The sequence below is a fragment of the Mytilus galloprovincialis genome, chromosome 5 (genome assembly GCF_965363235.1).
Source record: "Mytilus galloprovincialis chromosome 5, xbMytGall1.hap1.1, whole genome shotgun sequence".
Lineage (NCBI taxonomy): Eukaryota > Metazoa > Mollusca > Bivalvia > Mytilida > Mytilidae > Mytilus > Mytilus galloprovincialis.
The window spans coordinates 20,020,493-20,046,373 of NC_134842.1; the positions used below are offsets into that span (position 1 = coordinate 20,020,493).

General features: G+C 31.2%; 1 protein-coding gene across 2 annotated transcripts; it reads left to right on the forward strand.

Annotated features, from left to right (window-relative positions):
- On the forward strand, positions 1-25,008 carry LOC143075358 (solute carrier family 13 member 2-like). 2 transcript variants are annotated; one of them, XM_076250747.1, is made up of 13 exons: positions 1-198; positions 13,949-14,098; positions 15,070-15,185; positions 16,192-16,337; positions 17,281-17,539; positions 19,012-19,146; positions 19,784-19,867; positions 20,568-20,678; positions 21,414-21,520; positions 22,136-22,248; positions 23,339-23,500; positions 23,891-24,028; positions 24,740-25,008. In XM_076250747.1, exons 1-13 carry the CDS (start codon positions 85-87, stop codon positions 24,878-24,880), a joined length of 1,776 nt encoding a protein of 591 aa, XP_076106862.1. In that variant the 5' UTR covers positions 1-84; the 3' UTR covers positions 24,881-25,008. The 2 variants fall into 2 exon arrangements, with proteins under 2 accessions (XP_076106862.1, XP_076106863.1); XM_076250748.1 differs by lacking the exon at positions 1-198 and adding an exon at positions 7,675-7,876.
- Positions 25,009-25,881: the final 873 nt, after the last annotated feature.

Consider the following 25,881-nt stretch of genomic DNA (forward strand, 5'->3'; position numbering starts at 1 on the left):
GACATTAGACATTTTAAAGTAGTTGACTACATAAACACGACATATGTACTCGAATGATTCTATGTTACGGCTAAAGTTATCAATATGTCTTTAAAAGCAGTGAAACTGTTCTTTTTAAATATCTGGGCCATACGGAACATCATTATCGTACTGATTGCTATTCTGGCCCCTATCAATCTTATCAGTGACGATACTAAGGTAAGGCGAATGTCTATTTATATTTTGTAACATGTATAAATACTTAACGATTGTACGACATTAATGAACATTATTGTTTACTGATTATTGTTAGATATTTGTTATTGTTAAAGATGAAACAAAAGATTTCAAGATCATTTGCATGCCATTTAAATATATAATGAATAGTGGCAACAGTTGTGTGATATTTGTTATTGTTATAGATCAGGAAAAGATTGCAAGTACATGTGCATGCGATTTAAATATGTAATGAATAATGAACAGTTGTATAACGCTGTTCAATAGCCATAAATTGATTAAGCGAAAACAAATCCGGATCACAAACCAAAACCGAGGGAAACACATCAATTTTGTGTTGACTTGGGTTATCATTGATATGTTCATAATTATAAATTAACTGTTAACAAAAGTTTTAATTTATGAAATACTCAGGCTTTTCTACCTCAGGAATAGATTACCGTAGCTGTATTTGGCAAAAATTTTAGAAATTTTTGGTCCAGAATGCTCTTCTGTTCAAATTCGTACTTTATTTGGCCTTTCAAACGTTTTTTTATTCGAGCGTCACTAATGAGTCTTTTGCAGACGAAACACTTTTCTGACGAACATATAAAATTGCAATCCTGGTATATATGATGAGTTTATTGTAAGTGTTATTTGGGAATCCAAAAGAGCGAATTATAAGCTGGAATACACATACTTCTTAACCCTAAGCAACTTTCATTTCGGTTTTAAAACTGTGTTTTGTAAGGCATATAAAAAGACAATATAATGAGATAAGATGTCATATTTAACACTTAATGATTATTATTTCCTGGTTATACAATTTGAAAACAATGATAAGGTTGGTAACAAAAATCGTTTTCTTTTCAATCAAATGATGGAATTCTTTTTTTATTTTTTATTTGCAAACATCTTTTCATATACTTCAAGTACGTGATTTTCTTGTTATTTCTTGTATATGAACTTATACTTTATCTAGTCCTCCGATCTCCATCATGACTTATATCTGAATCCCACTGGCCATATGATTGTTTTTGTTTGTAGAGAATAGCAACACGGATTTCACTAGTGGGACGGAAACTGTCTACCCTATGGTTTATGTTATAGATATGAGAAGATGTGGTATGACTGCCAATGAGACAACTCTTCATTCAAGTCACAATTTATAAAAGTAAACCATCATAGGTCAAAGTACAGTCTTCACGGAGTCTTGGCTCACACCGAACAGCAAGATATAAAGGGCATCGAAAACGACTAGTGTAAAACCACTCAACGGGAAAACAACGGTCTAATCTATATAAAAAAATGAGAAATGAGAAACACTTACGAACCACATCAACAAACGACAACTTCTGATTATAGTCCATCAGCAAGTTTTCAAAAGCGCTCTAGTTAAGGAGTTTGTGTTACACCCCAGGGTACCGCGATTTTTTTGATAAAATTCAACTTCATTATCTTATTGATAAAATACAAGGTGTTAGACTTTAAAAAAAAGTGTCCAAAAGAAGTTTAAAAACGTCCCTTTCAATGGTCCCCTCATTTAGCTATCACGACTAAGTAATTTCGGTTTTAAATTTTTAATATAAAGCGATTAAAAAAAAAATTAAAGCATAGGTATAAAAAACTAAAACAGATATAAAACAATCCTATTGAATGTAACACTGAAGATTTTTTGTTTTAAAAAAATGTTTATTTACATTACAAACAATCCGATTTTTTGGGTTAAAATTAATGCATATTTTCTCATTTCATAAAGAAATTCGTAATACAATTACCCGTATTCGTGAATAAAACTTTAGAATTGACCAGTATTCAATGTTTAAACTATTTGCAGTATTTATATATCGTCTAAGATATGAATTATTCAATAAAACATATGTACGTGCAAATACTCGTAAAATACTGGAAATCATCACATTACCGTCTTCGATTCAGTCGACAATATATTCATACCTGAGTGCATACATCAGCATTTCAAGCTTATCAATTTCATTTTGCAACTGAAAACACACATTAAATTGCCGATTGTGTTGTTTTTGTGAGACAAATTATTTTATAAAGTAAATGTATAACAAAAATTTTTATGAAAAAATGACAAATTAAGGTTACGTTTTTGCGTTCTGAAAGGGTGCACTCTATCGAACTCAATAAAGGTGTGCTTGTTTACATTTTGTGTTTTAGCTATGTGGTGATTAAGTTAAGATTGTAAAGTCAATCAATCAACAAACATTGCTTTGAACAAAGGTCTAATAGTCAGTTGGGGAATTTGTTCAGACTTTTTACTTTCTTTGGCACAAAAATATGTCGATTTGACATACCATCTGGTTACTATTTATTTGCTTTTCGTAATGTATACATTGTTCCTCATTTGATAGTGTTTTTTTCTCATTTTCTTTCCTTCTTACTTGGATTTATTGCTTCACTATTCAATGAATTTAGTCTTGTTTTATAAATTTTGCACATATTGTCAACTGATTTTGTTACTTTGTTTGCATTCAGTTTTTTGCATATGACCGTTAAAACTATTTGCGATACATGTCAGTATATTTGCTTCATATGCAAAATCTGGTTTCAGTTTAAATAAAAGTTTTGTTAATTGTTGGTTGTTAAATGCACATGAAAGAGCTTCAATATCATCAAAATGTCGAGATTTGGCAGGAATAGTTAACCCTGAAACATCCACACAAAACAAAACTTCAAATGAAGCGAGATAAAACTGACGTTTTGAAATTGGTTCAAACACTGCAAAGCTGGACAAATCCATTAGAGACATCTGAGCAGTTATCAGGCTTGTCCTCGGGTACTGTTGCTTCTTCTGAATTAATGTGTCACCTTCTGAACGCGTATGAAAGGGGAAAGTTGGCATCAGACACTTTCATCAGTGGACGGCTTGTTCAAAAGTCAATCGACATTTTCAAACCAATCAAAAGACAATCATTGCTTACATTTTCAACAAAGGAAATAAAAGGTAGGCAGTTAATGGCTGATAAGGAGAATAACACATTGAAAGCAGATAGAAATATTTTTGGTCGCCTGCTTGTAATAGCCCAGTCAAGGCAGTTGGATACGCGAGAGATCCTCCAGTTTGAATTAGGTCCTCTTCCATGGTCTCTTGCAAACGTTGATGGTACACCTGTAAAGACAAAGAAATCTGTCCTGGCTGGTATTTTAGAAAATGGCGTTGAACAAATGCAAGCTATTCCTGAGGAAAGCATGTAGATATTTGAAGGCATGGCAGTAATTCAATCCATCACAAGGATACCAAGTACTTTTTCTGATTTGGCAAATGTTACCATCCTTTCAGTTTCAAAAAGAGCTCCCCGCATTGTTTTGGCACTGGTCAGTATCCCACATTATCCATAAAAAATTTAAAACGGGATCGCAGGTCCTTGGGAGGGCAAATCATAATAATTTCGAGACCATCACAATCGTGTCCTCGGCAATGGAAAAACTTTGTGTCAGTTGGTAGAAACAAAGTTGCTCTTTTTGAATTTTTTTGTGTCAGAATTGAGTAAACAATCCTATAGATTTACACTTGAAGAAACTGATTTATTTGTATCACATGGAAGTATGTGCCACAAAATTTCTGTTGAAAATGAAAGAGTGACAAGTGTAAAATGCACTGAGCTTTTAAGCAAACAGGAAAAAGCCGACACAAAATTTGGGGAGAATGTTTGTAGAGCACTGCCAGGATTTTACGCTTTTAATGGTTGTGATTCAGTTAGTGCTTTGTCCGGTAAAGGAAAAAGAAAAGCATTTGGCGTTTTGACACGTTCTGTGGAGTTTTCAGAAGGTCTATCCCGTCTTGGTGAAACTTTTGAAGAGATAGGCGAAGAACTGTCAAAAACACTCGAGAGGTTTTTGTGTGCTATATATGGCTACGAGAATAATAACATCAATGAATTAAGATTCAGAATTTTTTGCAATGCAAACAACATTCATTGTCATTTATTGCTCCCAACAAAATATGCAATGTTAAAGCACATCAAACGAGCCAACTTTCAGGCAAAGATTTGGAAATCTGCTCTTCAAAACAACACGGTTCCATCGCCAAACAACCATGGTTGGATTGTTAAGAACGATTTGATCAGCATCCATTGGCTAGACCAACCGCCAGCGTTAGATGCTATATTGATACTGATAAGCTGTTCATGAAAAACTGGTTGTGCCACCAAAAGATGTTCATGTGTTCGACAAGGTTTATCCTGTACAGATGGCTGCAAATGTACGAATGCTTGTAGCAACAAGAATAATCAAATCGTTGATATGGCTAACGATGACGACGAGGATGATGAAGATGATGGTGATGATAATTCGGTAGATGGCGTTGACGAAATTGAAGATGATTGATCATTCTATGGATTGACCTTCTTCATGACCTTAAAATGTGGTGATTCTGTTGTTAAAAGAACTTTAATATAGATCTTGAAACCCTGACAGTTCTTTTATAATTTTAGTACTATGTGTGTTTTTTAATGACTGTGATGTACATTGCTATGTTTGTGTTTGTCATTGATTCCATGTTTTTTCCCTATCTTACCTTTGAATTTTGTTCAACTGCCTTTAGTTTCTTGATGCTCTATGTTTCAATGTAAAAAATATTCGTTTTTTATCAAGAAAATTAGTATGTATGCTTTGTTTCATTCAAAATTATTGATTTTAGATATAACCCTCCCCCTTTTTTCTTGGTCCTATACGATTTAAAAATTAAGTGAAAATTAACCTCCGTATTAATAAGATATGATTTGTTCAATTTAATAAGAGAAAAAGTACCAAATACTCATAATAAGACCCCTCTTAACCCCTTTTGGACACTTTTTCAAAAGTCTAACACCTCATAATTCTTATATGATTTGCATATCTATAAATACTTGAATTGGATTGGTCAATCAGAATTTTTCACTAAGTTTACACTTCGATAAACCATGTTTCCGTAACTACTTTTGTAATCTATTTATGCGCGATACACAATCGTCACAAGCTTGTAGTGATCCCGGGATTTTCAACAAATTGAGATTTAAAAACAATTGCATAACAGTTGTGCCTATTCTAGTGTATATATAACATGTATAACAAAAAAAAAAGAAATAAATTTAAAGCACTAAAGCTTCGAAAATGTATAAAAATAAAATTTAATAAAATTCCGCGAAGTTTCATGAAGGATTTGGCGAATTTACGTCATGGCAAAAGACGACGTCATACGAATGGAAATTTTCCTTCGGACTTTTATTCAGTTTGTGAGTTAATCGCCCGGGTTTACACATCAATAACCTCTAGAAAAAATGTGTTTAATCCTATATTAAAATATTCTTCAGACATTACTCTTTAGATTTATGCCAAAAAATTGCGGTACCCTGGGGTGTAACACAGAACTGAAAGGAGTAGGTCCGGTAAGGACCGATTTTGGCCTCAAATTTCAGGTTCATCTGACGAAAGATTTTGACCACTTTTTAAACTCTTAAGTGTCTATTTTATTTGAATTAATTAGTTTATGTGAAAGATTTTAACAGATTAAGTCATTAAAAACGATCCGATTCAAGCTCAAATATGAAAAATCTACCAAATATGCCGAAAAATGTCACTTTTCAGATGGTTTTTGGTAAAAATGAAAGTGCCCGCATCCGTGTTCATCCTCAACCTTTATATATGTTATGTATTATCATAAAATACAACTTACATTTCAATAGTAAGGATGAACACGAATGCGGCCACTTTCGTTTTACACGAAAACCGTCTAAAATTTAACTAAAATGCTAGAATTATGAGGATTTCAGTAATTTAGCATGACATAATGGTGCTAGTACCGGATATATGTGCATTGTATTGTCAAAAACAGCCCATATTTATGTAGCAGAAGCAGTCTACTGTCCAATAAATAACTAAAAGTTTACATTTTAACAATTTTGTAAAACTGCTATATTTTGGGGCCAAAAAGGGGTCTTACTGAACCTACTCCTTTTACCTTACCAGGTGATGGACTATTATTAGTTTCCTTACTTAGGATAGGTGCAAACAAATGTAGCAGGATTAAACGTGCTAATAAATACCAACCTTCACCCTTATGTATATATGTTTGGTATTTGTTGAACATTGTATTTCTTTACCTCCTTCTTCGTTTGATCATTCTGTTTAATGGTAGTCGGTTGGTAATTTTATTGTCTTCTTGGTTTTCTTTTTTTTATTTCATCATATTGCTTATACGTGTTATACTTGACAAACAAGTTAGACATAGTTTAGAAATATTTTTATTGTATTCGTCAAAAACATCAAAACGTAAGACGACGATCGGTAAATGTTGTTCCCCGCCGAATCTTTGGAGGGGACATAGAAATATCGGTCGTCCGTCCTTCCGTCTTATGGTTCGGTCTTGTATGATCATGTAAACAATTCGTGACAAATGTGTACGAAACTTACGAAATCATAGATTTACATCAGCAATGTTTTAGACAATTTCGAAAATAGGTGCCGATTAGTTATGCTTAAAAAAGTAATTAATGTCCCTTTGAAATATTTGTTCTATGGAAAATTTCATTGTTTACACTCTCTATAGTATAAATTTTGCCAGAATTTTATTAAATTTATTGCAAAGATGTAGATCGGCAATGTCTGGGACATGTTCGGAAAGCAATGTCGATCTATCTTTTTTGAAATAATTGTGTCCTTTAAAAATATAGTTTTATAAAAAAAAAAAAAAAACGCCTATTGACTGCTTTCATGTAAATAAATAAAATGATCACAGATACCAGGATTGAAATTTTGTATTTGCGTCAGACGCACGTTTCGTCTACAAAAGACTCATCAGTGACGCTCGAATCAAAATAAGTAAAAAAAAATCTATATAAAGTACGAAGTTTTTAAATAACAAAGAATTAAAACTCAGGCATGTTTTGCAGTACTCTTTTAGGTATTTAAATTTTGATGCTTTTAACATATCTCTGTGATATATTATTATTAATTATTATTATTATTATTATTATTATTATTATTATTATTATTATTATTATTATTATTATTATTATTATTATTATTATTATTATTATTATTATTATTATTATTATTATTATTATTATTATTATTATTAATAATATATATTTGTCTTATTATTTTTATTACTATAATATTATTTATTTATTGATATTTGTAATCATTTATTGTATTATAAACATTTATATATTACACTTAATGCTTACAGACATTTTTGAGACATCATAATTCTAATTTTGGATGTTTTGCATAGTAAAACCTATTTTTATTCACCTTTAATTGTTTTGTGTAGGTTAATAACCTTTTCATGCGACTTATTTATTTGACAAACTATCTCTTATCACAAAAATATTCAAGGACAAATTTTAAAGTATTTGTGCCTGGAAATAGACAGACACTTTAACTTATAAATATCTATCCTAGATCGCACCTTTAATGCAGTTCATATCAGATCAATTTACCTGTCCCGTAAAAGGAAAATATATTTACATTTTGACATTAGAAATTTTAAAGTAGTTGACTACATATAAGCACGACATATGTACTCGAATGATTCTATATTTGGGCTAAAGTTATCAATATGTCTTTAAAAGCAGTGAAACTGTTCTTTTTAAATATCTGGGCCATACGGAACATCATTATCGTACTGATTGCTATTCTGGCCCCTATCAATCTTATCAGTGACAATACTAAGGTAAGGCGAATGTCTATTTATATTTTTTAACATGTTTAAATACTTAACGATTGTACGACATTGATGAACATACTGATTATTGTTAGATATTTGTTATTGTTAAAGATGAAACAAAAGATTTCAAGAGCATTTGCATGCCATTTAAATATATAATGAATAATGGCAACAGTTGTGTGATATTTGTTATTGTTATAGATCAGGAAAAGATTGCAAGTGCATGTGCATGCGATTTAAATATGTAATGAATAATGAACAGTTGTATAACGCTGTCCAATAGCCATGAATCGATTAAGCGAAAACAAATCCGGATCACAAACCAAAACCGAGGGAAACACATCAATTTTGTGTTGACTTGGGTTATCATTGATATGTTCATAATTATAAATTAACTGTTAAATGTGTTAACAAAAGTTTTAATTTATGAAATACTCAGGCTTTTCTACCTCAGGAATAGATTACCGTAGCTGTATTTGGCAAAAAATTTAGAATTTTTTGGTCCAGAATGCTCTTCTGTTCAAATTCGTACTTTATTTGGCCTTTCAAACGTTTTTTTATTCGAGCGTTACTGATGAGTCTTTTGTAGACGAAATGCTTTTCTGACGAACATATAAAATTGCAAGCCTAGTATATATGATGAGTTTATTGTCAGTGTTATTTGGGAATTCAAAAGAGCGAATTATAAGCTGGAATACACATACCTCTTAACCCTAAGCAACTTTCATTTCGGTTTTAAAATTGTGTTTTGTAAGGCATATAAAAAGACAATATAATGAGATAAGATGTCATATTTAACACTTAATGATTATTATTTCCTGGTTATACAATTTGATACAATGATAAGGTTGGTAACAAAAATCGTTTTCTTTTCAATCAAATGATGGAATTCTTTTTTTTTTGCAAACATCTTTTCATATACTGCAAGTACGTGATTTTCTTGTTATTTCTTGTATATGAACTTATACTTTATCTAGTCCTCCGATCTCTATCCTGACTTAGGATAGGTGCAAACAAATGCAGCAGGATTCAACGTGTTAATAGGTACCAACCTTCACCCTTATGTATATATGTTTGGTATTTGTTGAACATTGTATTTCTTTACCTCCTTCTTCGTTTGATCATTCTGTTTAATGGTAGTCGGTTGGTAATTTTATTGTCTTTTTGGTTTTCTTTTTTTTTTATTTCATCATATTGCTTATACGTGTTATACTTGACAAAAAAGTTAGACATAGTTTAGAAATATTTTTATTGTATTCGTCAAAAACATCAAAACGTAAGACGACGATCGGTAAATATTGTTCCCCGCCGAATCTTTGGAGGATACATAGAAATATCGGTCGTCCGTCCTTCCGTCTTATGGTTCGGTCTTGTAAGATTATGTAAACAATTCGTTACAAATGTGTACGAAATTTACGAAATCATAGATTTACATCAGCAATGTTTTAGACAATTTCGAAAATAGGTGCCGATTAGTTATGCTTAAAAAAGTAATTAATGTCCCTTTGAAATATTTGTTCTATGGAAAATTTCATTGTTTACACTCTCTATAGTATAAATTTTGCCAGAATTTTATTAAATTTATTGCAAAGATTTAGATCGGCAATGTCTGGGACATGTTCGGAAAGCAATGCCGATCTATCATTTTTGAAATAATTGTGTCCTTTAAAAATATAATTTTGTAAAAAGAAAACGCCTTTTGGTTGCTTTCATGTGAATAAGTAAAATGATCACAGATACCAGGATTGAAATTTTGTATTTGCGTCAGACGCGCGTTCCGTCTACAAAAGACTCATCAGTGACGCTCGAATCAAAATAAGTAAAACAAAATCTATATAAAGTACGAAGTTTAAAAGCACTAAAGATAAAAAATTCATAAATGTTTTGCCAAATACAGCTAAGGTAATCTATTCCTGAATGATGCTTGTCAAATATATACTTAATTAAAAACAAAAATTTATATCAGCAATGTGTCTGACAATTTTGAAAAATAGTGCCCTATTATGATTTGTTTTAAAGAATAATGTTGCTTCGAAACAATAATAATAATTGTATGGAAATTGAATTATTAGAGCTTTTAAACCTTCTTTTGAAAGAAAGAAAAAAGTTATTGTCTTAGGACAGCAGAAATATGTTCAACAGGGGGCGAATGGAACTATGTTCCTTTTATTTGTTTTGACCATAATGCTGATTCAGACTTTTAAGGTTTTAGCCACCTAATAAAGACAGCAGTAGAATGCTGCTGTCCAATAATCATAATTCGATTAAGCAAAATCAAATCCAGATAACAAACTAAATCGGAGGAAAATTGTAACTAGTATTTAAATATTTTCTTTGATATCAGCAAGAAGTCTTCCTGTAGATAAGCGCGTTCAGTTATTCATAAGCAAATATATCTATTATGACTTTCCCAACCAAAATAAGTATTCTGTTGACACCAAGCTTGACAATGATAACATTATCAAGTTAATAAAAAATGAAATAAAGTAAACTGATATGATCATATGTTAGAAATTGATAAATCGTCATTTGATATCTAGTCGGTTGTATAAATTTCTCACCCATAACGGTAGATGTACGTTTTACAAATGTTTATACATGTAGCTGTAAAGTATGAATGGAAAATTAGTAGTACTCCTTTCATTTTTAGCCAGGCGTTGTCAGTTTATTTCGATTTATGAGTTTGACTGTCCCTCTGGTATATTTCGTCCCTCTTTTAGATACATGAATGTGAGCAATAACATTCTATTTGGTTTTTCTTGATGTATGAAAATAGATCGTTGTTTATTTTCTTGTTTTGAAATGTTTGATTTGTGATTGAAACACTAGTTTGATGATTTACAAATGAGTTTGTGAATCGTCCTTTCAAGAAATTATTAGGTTTGCACTCGTACAATTCATAGATGTTCATAAATGGAGTCTTTGATTTCTTAATCAAATATTAAAATAATCATATATCCTAATGAGTATATGATGATAATTACAATGTGTTTATTAAATTACAAATAGTCAATTGAAATTTGTTTTATTTGTTTTTGTCTCGGCTGCAAATATTGTCTCTAATTTTGTAGTTGGTCTCATAGTTGCAACATCTAAATCATTAATTGGACCCTCGTCTTTTTTTTTTGTTTTTTAAATTTGTCTCAGGTTATTTATGACTTGAGTAGTTGCAAATAACATATCACAGATATCAGGAATACATGTTTCAACTCTAAGTCCTGAATTCTCTTTTACTTTGTAAATTATTTAGTTTTTTAATATTTTTGAATGAGTTTCACTGATGTATATTTTGAAGATGAAACGTTTTGAGGCGTACACAATTAGTAGATTGGTCTCTTTAAAAAAAGTTTATTTTCACAACATCGTTCAGCTTTGTAAAACACTGTAAATATAATACATTAATGAATTAAACACAAGATAAGTTTAGCATTGGATTAAAAACTAATCACAATCGATTATATATAGCTATTTAAACTAATGCATTTAATTAAGTTATGATAGCATCTGATATACGATTTTATAAAAAAACAAATGCTCAACACAAGTCATTATGCATGGTTTTATTCGAAAATGTATTAGAGTTCGATTGAAATTTCTTAAGTCGTATTATTTGCTATAAATTTTGTATGAATATTTGTTTTCAATTCTTCAGTAAAAATTAATGTGCTTTTTGATAACTATTTCTCAGATTACAGCAATGATTGATTTATTCATCAAATCAATGTTGAAAATCTGAAGTTATCATGAATTTATTGTACATTTGTTTATGAAAAAAGGTAAATTGTGGTGAGTGTTTGTGAAAATCGGGCTCATAAAATATCGGAAAATAAAAATATACATGAAATAATGCATTACTTTGAAAGTAATTGACTCTTGGCTCAAAGTATCATTAACAAAGTGTCGTTGACAATTTTATTTGTATCTTTTGGCACCACTTTTCATACAAAAATTTAACTCTAAAAATGCTTTCAATTTATTCTGATATACTTTATACTTAACTAAAAAAAATCCCCAAAACTTGATTTGATTTTGTCATTGGATTAGGGACTTTCCGTTTTGAGTTCAGTATTCAGTATTTTTGTATTTTTACTTTTTTTTTGGTATGATCCATAAAAACAATCTCTTACTTTGTTCAAAACAAAGACATCTGAAAAATCTAAGTTATAACTAAATATACATAGATGTATAAATGCTGATAAAATACTTTTTAGCTTAAAAGGATCTTCAAGCCATTAAATTTCTATTAGACCGACATGAGCTATATTAACCGTTAACTGATTTTGGTATTATTTATGTTGGTTCAGGTAGGGGTCATTTAATACAGTCTAGATGTTTTACATCTGTCAAAAATCAGTGTCTTTTATCTGAGACAAAGATAACATTTCAAAAACACTGCAAACTTCTGACTAAATATTAGATGTTTTCTAGTTTTAATTATAAATTGGAAATAGACAAATAAAGCAAGAAAGAAAATATTAAAAAGTGAACACATAACTAGGAAAATAAGCTTACAAGATATAAATACTTATTTATTTATGATTTGCTGTCAAGATATGTTTTTATATCTAAAACTATGATTTATTTCTCAGAACAATCTATCTCAGTCATTTAAAGATAATATAAGAACATGCATTTTATTTTTCAAATTTTCACTAGATTTTAGGACGAATGAAATCCTTATTTTCCATATTCATTAAGGTTGACAGTAAGTCAGAGGCAACAGTTGTGTAACGATGTACGAGTCTAGTGAAAAAATAACCGGAGTAAATTGCATGAATTTCATATTTAGTGAAACTTGATATGCGTCGACAGTGTAAATAGTAGAAAACAAAAATACAAAAAAAAATCCAGTGATAATTTAAAAAGTATAAATTGCAGAAGAAAAAGCTCAAAACCATTAAACAAATGGAAAATAACTGTCGACTTCCTGACTTTGTACGTCATGCAGTTTCTTGTGTAGATAATATTGAATTAAAGCTGGTTTCACAGCTAGCTAAACCTCTCACTTGTATGAGTGCGTATATTAAAATGCATGCTTTACCGATTGTCATGTTAATTTGATTGGGGTAAAACATTTCAATAGATATTGTATAGTTTGTATTTCTATGTTGGGATGCTACATTCAGAAAAGGGTAAAGGTTGGTACCTGTTTCAACTTTTAAAGCCGCTGTATTGTTTGCATTTGTTCAAAGGCAGAAACCTGTTGTTCAGTGGTTGTCGTTTGTGGTTGTTTTTCATAAGTGTTTCTCGTTTCTTGTTTTTGATATAGATAAGACAATTGGATTTTCTGTTACAATGGATTTACTCAAGTCATTGTTGGGGCCCTTGGGAGGTTGCTGTTCGATTTTTCCTAAGGCTCCTTGTTGAAGGCCGTACTTTGACCTACGTGTATAACTTTTACAAATTGTGACTTCGTTGTAGAGTTTTATTGGCACACATCATATCTTTTTATATCTATTGTTAACTGTCAACCAACCCTTTAATCTATTATTTGAGTCAAAAGAAAAAAGAACGTACTGTTGCACTTAAAATAAGTCTCATTCGTTATGGTTTTTTTTGTTTTTTTGTTGGTATTACGTTATATGTCGTCAATATACCACATTTTCGTCTTTTGGGAAAAATAGATCCTGCTCACATAGTCCTCGGTGGTTATTTATTAGTCATATACATGTATTTAAGAATTTACAGGTACAATAATGTGTGTATTTGTAATACCTATGCATAAATAAACATGTATAGTGCAGCATGACGTAGATAAGAAAAGTGGAAACATATTGACATGTAATTCTCAATTTATTGGCTGATTTGCATTGTTGATGTTATTGTATCGCCTGGTAATAAAATATATTTTAAGATCTGGATCAACATATGTAAAACAGGCAACACTTTGGCAATAAATAAAAAGGGGAAAAAAACGACAAGCGGTTCTATAAAACGCTTTACAAAGTAAAACACTGATCAACATGAACCCCACCAAAATCCGTAGATGATCTTAGGTACTCTGAAAGAATCAGCATATCATTTTTTACCCTTTTCACGCGTGACATGAAATATATAGTTGTTCTTTTATAATTGTAGGAATCAAAATGTGCCTACGGACTGATAGTAATGGCTGTACTCTGGTTAACAGAAGCCCTTCCTATACCAGTTACAGCTCTCATGCCTGTAATATTGTTTCCATTGTTAGGTGTAGTTCCAGGAAAGACCATATGTACGTTTTTCCTCAACGTAAGTGAAATTTGTTGCACTTTCAGTGTCAATCGTTTTTAAACTTATTCGTTTTTCAAAAGTTACCTTTTCGCAACAATAAAATATAAAGGAATATCGTGTTACAACGAAATGACTGCCTGATGACTGCAGTTCCGCTTGTATGTTTAGATCTTATTTAAGAGAGGCGAAAGATACCAAAGGGAAATTCAAACTCAGAAATTGTAAATAAACTGATATTGCAATGATGAAAAAAGAAAAAGGCCAACAAATAATCAACAGTTTTCAAAGCATAAAAAAAATGAGATATTGAGCCACACAAACCTCACATTAAAACAGAATCTATATATTAATCAAATGAAGAATGATATCAAGACCCCTCAAAAAACCTTAATAACCAAATGATTTTCAGAAGGGGGAGATGGGATGCCTCTTCTGCTATGCACGACTTGTCCTCCTTGGAATTCTACACATACAAAATGTCACAAAAGGAAATACGAAACTATGGATTTAGGTCAAACGATTACTCGGGTATCTAGTGAAATAAGACTTCGAAAGCATGTCCCTTAGGAGTTGACAAGGACATTTTAATGGTCATCTTATTGGTTATTTTATGTGGAAAACATGTGTAGTGTTGATTTAAAGTCGTTCATCCTTTTGATTTTTGAACAGTTTAGTTTAAGGAGCACACCGACGTCAATGAATTCTGCATACTATTAGTATGAATATGTACGAATGTATATCGTATTAATTGAGATATATGTAAAGACAATACGATAGCATAAAGAAAGGAGTATGCTTTTGCTGAGAAAAGGGAAGTCGACCTTTCAATTAAACATTGTGAATGGTTGTGTAAAGCGAATGCAATTTTAAGTTTTAATGTAGCTGCATAATTGTAAAGATTGTAATTGAACATTTTTCAGTAGATATTTTGTTTTTATTTTACACGAACCTGCAATCTACAGAACATTGACTGTATTTTATTCCTGTAGGACACAAGTATGCTATTTATTGGAGGACTTATAGTTGCTGTAGCCGTTGAAGAAGTTGGATTACACAACAGAATAGCCATGGGAATTGTTTCTATCTTGGGATCTAATCCTAATATGTAAATATATGTTATGTCAGCGTACTACGATTTCCCTGGTAGTGATGCTTAAATTCGGATAAGAATTTATTGATATTTTGCAACTGCCAGACTTTTTCCCGTATGATAGTACTTTAGGCAACTCAATATATTTATATCTAGTGTTCCCTTATTAACTTTTTGTTATTACTTCCCTTATTAACTTTTTGTTATTACCATCAAGTATTTGATGTGTGCTAAAAGTTAAATCATGCCAAGAAATTGCCTCCGTTGAAATTCTGCAAACACCCCATAGAGCAAATTACATGGATGATTAATATTGACCATTTTGTATATGACCACGTACATGAAGGTCATAAATTAATTTCTTGAATGAAATCAAATCTTTAGCTACTAATGACTGCCGTAGGAGGTCGACCGGAATTTTTAGCGAGGATTTCTTGGCATGATATATCAAAGGTACCAGGCTTATAATGTAATACGCCAGACGCGCGTTTCTAAATTGTCAACTGTACTCAACATTTTAAACCCCAAGGAAATATAATGTTGATGGCAGATTGAATAAAAATAATCTTGGTGTTCAGTACTGTATATATCCATCTAAGTTTTGAGTTCATGAGTCTTTGGATTCCTATTTCACTGATTATACTGTAGTGCTCATTTAATGTATATTGGCGGATACATTAATTAAAAAATATCATTCTAATTTCTATAATAAATTAAGAATACTAAAACTAGTACTTCAATGACTCAAATTGAATTAAAATATGGCGATTCAAAATTTTCTTGTAACAACTGCATAAATTATTCCATTGCTATTATCGGTATTTGTCTTTAAATTGTCTGTCTTATATCAAGTTGTACTACTTGTAGCGGTAATATGTAATACATTTACTCATTATATATAACTTTATATACATGTATTATACTTTATATGCTTACATAGCCCATTTTATAGAATAATGATCATCAGATACCGATACATGCACAAGCATAAAACATCAATAGACTACTGATTGTTTTTCAGGTTGATGTTGGGTCTGATGTTACCCACGTGGTTTTTATCGATGTGGATCAGTAACACAGCAGCGACATCTATGATGATTCCCATTATTGTGGCTGTTATGGACCAGGTTAGAGAAGCAGAAAAACTCCATGGAAATACTACTGATGGTAAGTTATAATCAGTATCATATGAAACCAATGAGAAATGAATCATTCAATGTTAGAGAAAACATAATGGTAAAGTTAGGAGATTTTAACTGTAACATGTGTTATAAGATATAATTTATCAAAGATATAGGTTAGTTTGCATTATAAAATCCTGGTATATGTTTTGAATGTGACATGCACATAAGATAGAAGAGGTACACAAATAAAGTTCAAATAAAGAATTCTACAGATTGAGCTATATAAGTCCTATGTTCGATCGGGAATTGAACTCAGTTTATCAGAAATGTAAAGAGAGAAAGGCGAAAGATACCAAAGGGACTGTCAGTTCATTCTTCACTAGTGACTCGTCCAGTTTCTATTGTAAAGTTAAATTTAAAACCTGCTGACATCAACATCCTTTTGGAATGAGATAGAAAAATCATGTCACATCTCATTTTTTTTTTATATTTACTGTTTTTTAAACGATGTTTAGTAGAAAATTTTGTAACATCTGCGTATTCGACTGTTTTAACCTGTAGTTTAACATAAGTGCGCGTTTCATACGTTGGCGTGAATCCGAGCATAGTTGCCAAATTTTAATATTAAAAAAAATGCAATTGTATGAAAATATAGTGGAAAATAGTCAAACAAATGTTTGTGCAATTAATTATTAATTATTTTGTAAACTCATCATAGAACGAGACTTCTGAGTTATCATTAGTGATCAGTTTGTATTGATGAACTACTGGTATAACACTTTCTTGTGATGGTTTTTTCCGCCATAAAATGTCAAATGTTAGAAAAAAGCATAATTTTATAGGAATATAAAGTTCAACATAGTTTATGTGTCCTAGTATTTGTAATGATATTGGGTATTCGATTAACTAAACAAAGTAACGTGTGATGCTACAATCATTTGTATAAAATTATAGGCGATAGACAAAAATTGTTTCAATCGTTTCAGGCAAAGATAATCAAGCATATACAACAGACCAATATGAATTACAGAAGAAAAACGGAACACATTCAGGCGCTAATGATGTTCCAGTGTCTGTTGATGAAATACAGATTAATGAAGGAGAACTTAACCGTGAAAGGGCAGAGGAGTTGAAAAGATTTGGCAAAGGTCTGGCGTTAAGTGTTGCCTATGGAGCGAATGCTGGTGGTATTGCGACGTTGACAGGAACACCGCCAAATCTCATTTTGCAGGGTCAGGCAGACAAGTAAGTAGACTGATATTAGCCGTTTCGCGGGCTTACGGAATATTTTACGTAAGGAATCACAAGTTAGAAGCTTTTAAAAGTCCCCTTTCTGGTGTGTGTCTACCACATTGTTCTCTACAATTGTAGTAATCACATATAGTGCAATGAAACTGCTACTGTATCGAGTCTCCTAAATCGGTATAGTTAAAAGATATACTGCAGAGAAGTTGTGATTATTTTGTTTCCCACTTAATAGATTATTTTAAGTTGTCTACTCAATGTAATCTGCAGTTAATTTTCAGGAATTGTAATTAGCGTACAACATTACAATGTTAACTGACAAATGTATCAAAAAACGTCATTCAATAATATTCTAGATTAAATGCAATTGATCAAAATGTATTTTGGCTTCAATTTTACATTGAACATTCGGACAGCGGTATACTACTGTTGCCTTTATTTACTTTGAAAGATATGTTTGGTTGCGTTTTCTATCGCAATTTCCTTCATAAAGTGTTGCGTCTTGATTACATTGAAGTTATTGAACCAAGAAATATTATTAGCTAGGTTAAAAGCAGTACTGCAACAGTTTTACGGATGTCGTTATGATTTTGGTTTTAACTTTATGTTTCGCTTGTAGTATACCCAATATAGATCTCTTTTCCTTCTATATGGACAAAAAACGAGTTACTTCAACAATACTCTAAATGAATTACCTAAATTAAAATGATATTTGCTGGTGAACACTGTATGTTAATGTCGTTTGCTTTTTTATCAATATCACTCATCGAAATTCTGCCATTTTTCCTTTCTTCGTCGTTAAAATAATGTTCAATGCAATATCATTTTCATTTAAATCTAGCAGTCTTATGTATTTTGTAATAACAAAGTGACAAATTGGTGACAAATTGATTTTGTAATGTGTTTCTAAGCATTGACGGAAAAAACAGAATTAAAAAAATCAATGGAAGAATCAAAATTCAAATATCAAATAGATAAAAATCAACCTTGGAAAAACATGAAAAAGTAAATGGTCTGTAAAAGTGTGAGGACAGAGCATATTGATTAAAATCATTATAGCTTTACTGTTCATTCAATGACATTCATTTATCTACATGTGCAATACATTGAATTCGATCATCTGAAAAAGTAACAAAAAATACATTTTGACACTCACATCTCAAAGTATTAAGAACAACTTATTCTAAAATAGTCTAAAATACAAAAGAGGAAAAGAAAAAAAAATAAACAGAGAAAAACGAACTCATTATGACTCAGAATAATCACATGTGCTCTGCAGAGTAAGCTTAAACTATCATACTTACTAGCGACATCCATGAACTATTCATTCAGGATATATTTAAGAATAGTCTCTTTTTTCTCATTTTTTTTAATAATTTATACTTTGATACTTAGATGTATTAAATATATACAATATAATACCTTTTGTTTGAATTTGACCAATGCATTAGAGCTTTATTTTATATTTACAGAATATATGAGAAATATGAGAAAGGTGCTGATAGTGGAATAACGTTTGCTAATTGGATGGCTTTTGCTTTCCCTTTGTCAGTCTTAATATTGATTTTGTGTTGGTTGTGGTTACAGATATTCTTTCTACGATCTCTGTAAGTATATTATATTGTTCATCGAGGTATAAATTAGAGAATTCTAGTGTCGTGTCTGGTGTGAGTATTTTCTAATTCTTTACCTTCGTAATTTTTTACATTGATAAATTAATTCAAGTCAGCCATTTCCTGTACAGAAATTGTGTTGCCGTAACTTTTAACCATTAATAAATACTAGAACACATTTACAAATCAAATTCTGTTTATATAACCAAACAAGAATATCAATGTTATTCTTATTACAAATTTAAACCATATATTTACAATCATACAACATGTACGTATGTAAAATAAAGTTTGTGCAGTCAAATTAACTTTATAATAGAATAAATTCAAATAAAAATTAAATTGCCATTTTAAAATCATGACTGCACGGTTATTGCAAACACAATTTAGATGCATGAATACAAGTCTTCGGCAGTTTTCTGCTGTTTGGTTGGGTTGGTGTCTCTTTGACAAATTCCCTATTTCTATTTTCAATTTTATTAAGGGCATATAATCAAATTTTGAACTTTACATGCAATGTTTTTAAGAGGTAAAAATCCGATGACCCAAGTATATGTTCCTTTCTTAAAAAATCAAAAATCAAAAAGAATATCTTGTATAGATTATAATATCTCCTCTTCCTGCATTGTAGATGCTGTAAGAAATCAGATGAAACAAGGAAAGAGGCAATCCAAAAAGCTATTCAATTAGAGAGAAAAAAGCTGGGGCGATGGACGTAATTATTATTCATAAACACGAAACATCGTTATTATATATGTTTTTATATCGTATATAACAGCAAGTTGGATTCCAATTCACTTCCTTTGCTTTTCTCAAAAATCAACAAAACACCGGCATGAACAAAACATGTTGAACAGCAATATAATCCGAATATAAAAAACTCAGCTTTGAAAGTTTTGTTAGGGACAAATTCAGCCGATTGGGACAGCGGGCTCGTACACCCCTCGACAAATTATGTTGAAACTTATGAAAGGATTACTGATTGGATCAAAAGTCTCTGATACTTATCAGATTTTGATTTGTTTTCTCACAGATGCGAGTAGAATCTGAGTCGTAATTGCATCAGATATTTTTAATTCTCTGAGTATCTGTCTATGAAATAACGTAATCATGATAAAATAATAAACGATAGGGTGTATATTTTTATTATACAAAATATATGAACATGATGCGGTCTTTCAGCAGCTCAATCATAAAAAAAATAAATTTAAGAGCCATCCGCCACCAATGAAAATGTTCTCTCCGAGATAAAAATGTTAAGATACAGTTATAGTCGCACCTCTTTGACCTGAATTCCTGGATATAGACTTGATGTAGATGGCGTTGATTTTATGTGTTCTTTGAGCATAAAACTATCCTGCTCAACATGGAACGGACGAACCTATCGAATTTGACTGTATCGAATTATTTTTCAGATTTGGAGAAATTATAGTACTTATATGTTTTATAAGTTTGGCGTTATTATGGATATTTAGATGGATACCTGGATTTGGAGGATGGGCAAACCTATTTCAAGTTGATGTAAAGTGAGTATTTATAGAGTTAAGGGTAGGTATTATACAAAAACTAAAAATGCTACTTCATCTGAAGTTTTTTGTATTATTTTTGTCGAAAATAACACTGATGTTTTTGTAAAGGTAATCTAGCTATTCTTAAACAAGGGGAGCAACGGTGGTCGCGTGGTCTAAGAAGATTGAGCTACTATATCACTAGTCAGTCGACACTAAGGTTTTGAATTCGAATCCCGAACGGGTAAGGTGCATTCGACTCTTAGACTAATCTTAATTGAATTAGATTGTCAGTTTCCCTACAGAAGGTCAGTGGTTCTATCCGTGTACTCTGGCTTCCTCCACCAATAAAAAATTACTGCCAGAAAATATTACAAAATTATTGAATAAAGGCAACAGTAGTAAACCGCTGTTTAATAGACATAGTTCGATTAAGCAAAACAAATCCAAGTAACAAACTAAATCCGAGGGAAACACATGAACTGTTTAAGGAAAACAACGGAAAAATACAAAAGAAAAGCACACCCTAACTTCCATAGAAACGGAATGTAGATAACATATTCTTGGTACAGGACATTTTTAGAAAAGAATGATGGATTGAACCTGGTTTTATGGCTAAGTTTGGGTGGCTTTAAACACCAATCAAACCATCGATCTCTAGCAATGGATTTATCGTGACATTTAATAATTCGGATTTTAAATTAGAATTAGACAAAGATATGTATATTTTAATATAAAAACACTTCTTTTAAGGGGAGGTCCATATGCCAGAGATTCTACTGCTGCTATGTTGATAGCTATTGCATTGTTTGTTCTGCCAAGGAAACTCCCAAACATATTCTGTTGGAATAAGGAGGATGGTAAAGCATTATTTTCGTTATAGATATAAAATTATAGAGATCTGGTATGATTGCCAATAAGACAACTATATACCAAATGAAGTGGGAGTACATTAAAAATATACCTTATCAGACTTTCATGTAAAACAAATACGAATTCAATACGTCTTAGTTTAATATCTGTTTATCTTATTAGTTGTGTAGGTTATTATAATACAAAGTAGTATTGTAATTGGTTCACCAATCACCTCTATTAATAGGACTTAAGGTGAAGGAGTGTGAATTTCATGACATGCCAAAATGAAGAAAAAAACACATTATTATTCAACTTAAACTAGCATTGTCATTTTCCAATCATCGAGTGCAACAAATAGGAACGGTGTGCACATGTAAAAATATAAATAATTATACATGTAGTGTATTGGATAATAACACTCTTAAAAACATGATCATAATAACTGCATGATTTACACATGCATGCATGCATATAAAAAGTTTTTACATTTTAAAACATGTATGTTTATCTGTCCCTTAGAAAGTCGATAAATCTCAACGGTCGTTCCAAAATCAAATACTTGTATATGCGACATTGAAAGAATGTTTAGAACATCTTGTGACATATGTAGCTCCTTTCAGACAAGAAACCATATTACACACCAATACTAACGTGGGAGACAGCTGTACATAAAGTGCCCTGGGGTATAATTATACTTCTTGGAGGTGGTTTCGCACTTGCAGAGGCCAGTAAAGTAAGTATTTTAATATAAACCATACGGACATACATTCGCTGCACAAAGAAATTTTTTCTATTTATTAGTTGACTAGATTTGTCATAGACTAATTTAACCAATAAAGACCACCTGTAAGAATTGTTATCGGTTCTGCAAGTTCAATTTGTCCAAACGATATATGCTCAAGTCTTGTTAGTTTGCAGAATTTATCCTTTGTTATGTTTGACTTCAATGTTCATTGTATAATTTAGGTTACTGTGCAATGTTCATGAACATGAGGACTTTTTTTTCAAGTAATACAAATCGGTGTCGATTTTAAGTGCCACAATACACTTTTTTTAATTAATATATAGTAGTATGCTTCAACAAGATAAATATTTGTAGATTGTAAACGGAAATTATCCTTCACTTTTACATGACAGTACAAGAGACCAAAAATGAGAATAGTGAACTTAAAATATGTAAAGCTCTGTCAAAGGATAAGTTTGTAGATCTTTTGTTATGACACAGAATTCAAAACAATAACTACTGTTCTAGTTCAAATAGCACTGGTAAAGTCATCAATTTCTTTTCAGAAACTAATTACAACTACAAAATTGTCACCATGTGTTATTAGTTTGTAACTGCTTAGAGAGTTTTTTGATTTATTTAGTAGAAAAAAATATTAAAAAATACTGTACTCCAAAGAAAATTCAAAACGGAAAGTCTCTAATCAAATGGCAAAATCAAAAGCTCAAACACATCAAACGAATGGACAACAGCTGTCCTATTCTTGACTTGGTACATGCATTTTCTTAAGTAGAAACTGGTGGATTAAAATATTAAAGCTGTGAAGAAAACGTCGCTAGTACGCGATTATGACAACTCTTTTGTTGCGTTTCTCTTAGCATTTACATAGGTTTTAACATGTATTAGGTTAACATGAACTCCACTGCGTAAAATAAATAACCAAACATGTGGGAATGATATTGAGAGAATTTAGAGTCCAAAAGCTTATCAAAACTATCATAGATTTCTCTCTAATTGTTGGTAAAAACGTGGAAAAGGAGGGGTAAAAGTTTTTCAACTTCCTTTTTCGCCTTTTTTCATACAATATTTTTCGTTTTAGATATCAGGACTTTCCAAATTAGTTGGATGTCGGTTAACAGTATTCAGTAACATGGATCTATGGGTGATGAATCTCGTTATTTGTTTGATTGTAGCAGCAGCAACAGAAATAACTAGTAACAGTGCAACAGCTACACTACTTATGCCAATCATGGCAGAACTGGTAAGTGATATTGAAGATTAGGACCGAAAATAAAATAATTTCTTACATAGAAGCCAAGAAAACGTTCACCGTAATTAGACTGAATAAAACCATTACAATTTCATGGCTGGTCTTAATCAGAGGTAAATAACAGTTCCAGTCTAATCTCACCGAGCTTAGCTTGCTCTGTCCGTTATTTGAAGTTCACACTTTTATTGCAATCCTGAATCTATGATTAGTTTACTCACTTATCATTTTTTTTTCTAAATATAAGATCAGGTCATTTACTACATAATGATACAATCATGCACAAGGGACAAAAATGTACACACTTGGTTTTCGTTTCCGTCAAGTTGAATAACATTTGTATATATGATGCCGAGACATTTTAGTTTGCTTTTCTGTTTTCAGGCAATCTCCCTCGGACAACACCCTCTCTACCTGATGATATCAACAGCTGTTGCATGTTCCTTTGCCTTTATGTTACCTGTGGCAACACCACCAAACGCCATTGTCTTTTCCACTGGATTTATCAGAATTCCAGATATGGTTAGTTAAAACGTATAAGAAAAGTAATTAACCCTAAGGGCAAATTTAATAAGGGGACGTTTATAAAATCCTACAACATCAAATGTTTTGAAAAAACAGAACAAGTGAAAACAACTGCCATATTCCTGACTTGGTAAAAAAAAATTCCAAAGAAAATAGTTAACTACTGTGAAATTGTTAAACGAAACCAATCATTATAGTACAACAATGAAGATGTATTATTTATTTTCATCAAGTTTTATTTAGGAAATGGTGTCAACTATATAAATAACCATCTCGAATTTGAAATGCTGAATACAAATAAAAAAACAAACAATTTACCATTTTATCTGATTCAAATCTGATATCCATTTTCAAGTGAACAAAATGTAAAAAAAAAACATGTTTATTGAATATTATGTCTAACTCTAACTTCTGTTTATTAGTTGTAAGAGAACCTGTGGTAGCAGTTATCGATTGAAATTGTGTATTCTTTTGTGATGTACTCCAGGGAAGCATTTTTTACTTTGATGAAACTTTAAGATCATGATCATCTGCAACTTCAGATTTTTCACAAGCTTTTTTTCTTTTTGTATATCATCTCGTGTAGTCTCTAGTATGTTTAATCATTGCTTATATTTACCGTCCGTGCAAAGGCTGTATAGCCAGTGAAGGTCGTTAAAAACGTCCATTTGTTGTTGCTTATATTTTCATAATAAAACTCTTTTGTAGGCTTCTGCAGGTATAGCGATGAATGTCATTGCTATCTTGGGATTGACCCTAGCCATAAATACATGGGCAATTCCAATATTTGGATTGGATGTTTTACCAAGCATATTCAACACAACTGGTGCAAATGCAACATGTCTTTAATGTATCTGATGAAGATGATGTTTAATGTTAAATAAACTATATGTCATGACATTTTAATAGTGTGTTCAGTATAAAAAAACATGTTTATATTTTAAATAAAATCTACAATATATTGTTTCAAAACAAATTTTTGGAATATATGATGTCTATGTTGTGACATGGAGGTAACTATTGCTACCTTATTAAACAATATTAAATGAAATTAACACGAAGAAGAGGGGTGAAAGATACCAGATGGACAGTCAAACTCATAGACAGTAAAATAAACTGACAACATCATGGCTAAAAAAGAAAAAGACAAACAGACAAATAATATTACACAAGACAAAACATAAGAAAATTGCAGACTAAGCAATGCGAACACCACCAAAAACTGAATGTGTCCATAGTACACTGATGCCCTCCTCATGCTATCATTTTCTATGTTCGGTGGACTGTGAAATTTGTGTCTAATTTGGCATTAATATTTAAAAGATTATATAATAGGAAACATGTGTACTAAGTTTTAAGTTGATTGGACATCAACTTTATTCAAAATTACCTTGACCAAAAACTTTAACCTGAAGTGGGACAGACAGACAAATGTATACAGAAGGACGAACGAAAGAGCAGATGCATTGAAAAACATAACACCCGTAGGTGGGGTATTAAAACAGATGAAGGGCAGGGGTCATTTCTGTTTACATGTATCCTATACCATAAGATACTTATTAAAGTATTTCAAAAATTCATAAACTTCATAAGAACTGTAGAATTCTGATATGGACATCACGATGGTTGCCACTAATGGAGTACCAGAGATCACCTGCAATTTGTGATGCTAGTTGTTACATTTGTTCATTCTTGTTTTTGTCTTTTTATCTATGTTGTTTTGTTTGTCATGTTTGCCATGTCATTGTCATTTTCTCTTTGACTCATTAGTTTTGAAGAAATCTTTTCTATCTTCCACCTCTTTTTTATAGGTGATTGAATTTAAAGAACAGAAAATCAAAAGTCATGTA

What these genes read in the sequence shown, in the direction of transcription:
- LOC143075358 (XM_076250747.1), top strand. Translation starts at nt 85, where the DNA reads ATGTCTTTAAAAGCAGTGAAACTGTTCTTTTTAAATATCTGGGCCATA. An exon ending in TATGTACGTTTTTCCTCAAC is followed by an intron (nt 14,099 to 15,069) that starts GTAAGTGAAATT and finishes TTATTCCTGTAG; the next exon opens with GACACAAGTATGCTATTTAT. An exon ending in CACTTGCAGAGGCCAGTAAA is followed by an intron (nt 22,249 to 23,338) that starts GTAAGTATTTTA and finishes TTTTCGTTTTAG; the next exon opens with ATATCAGGACTTTCCAAATT.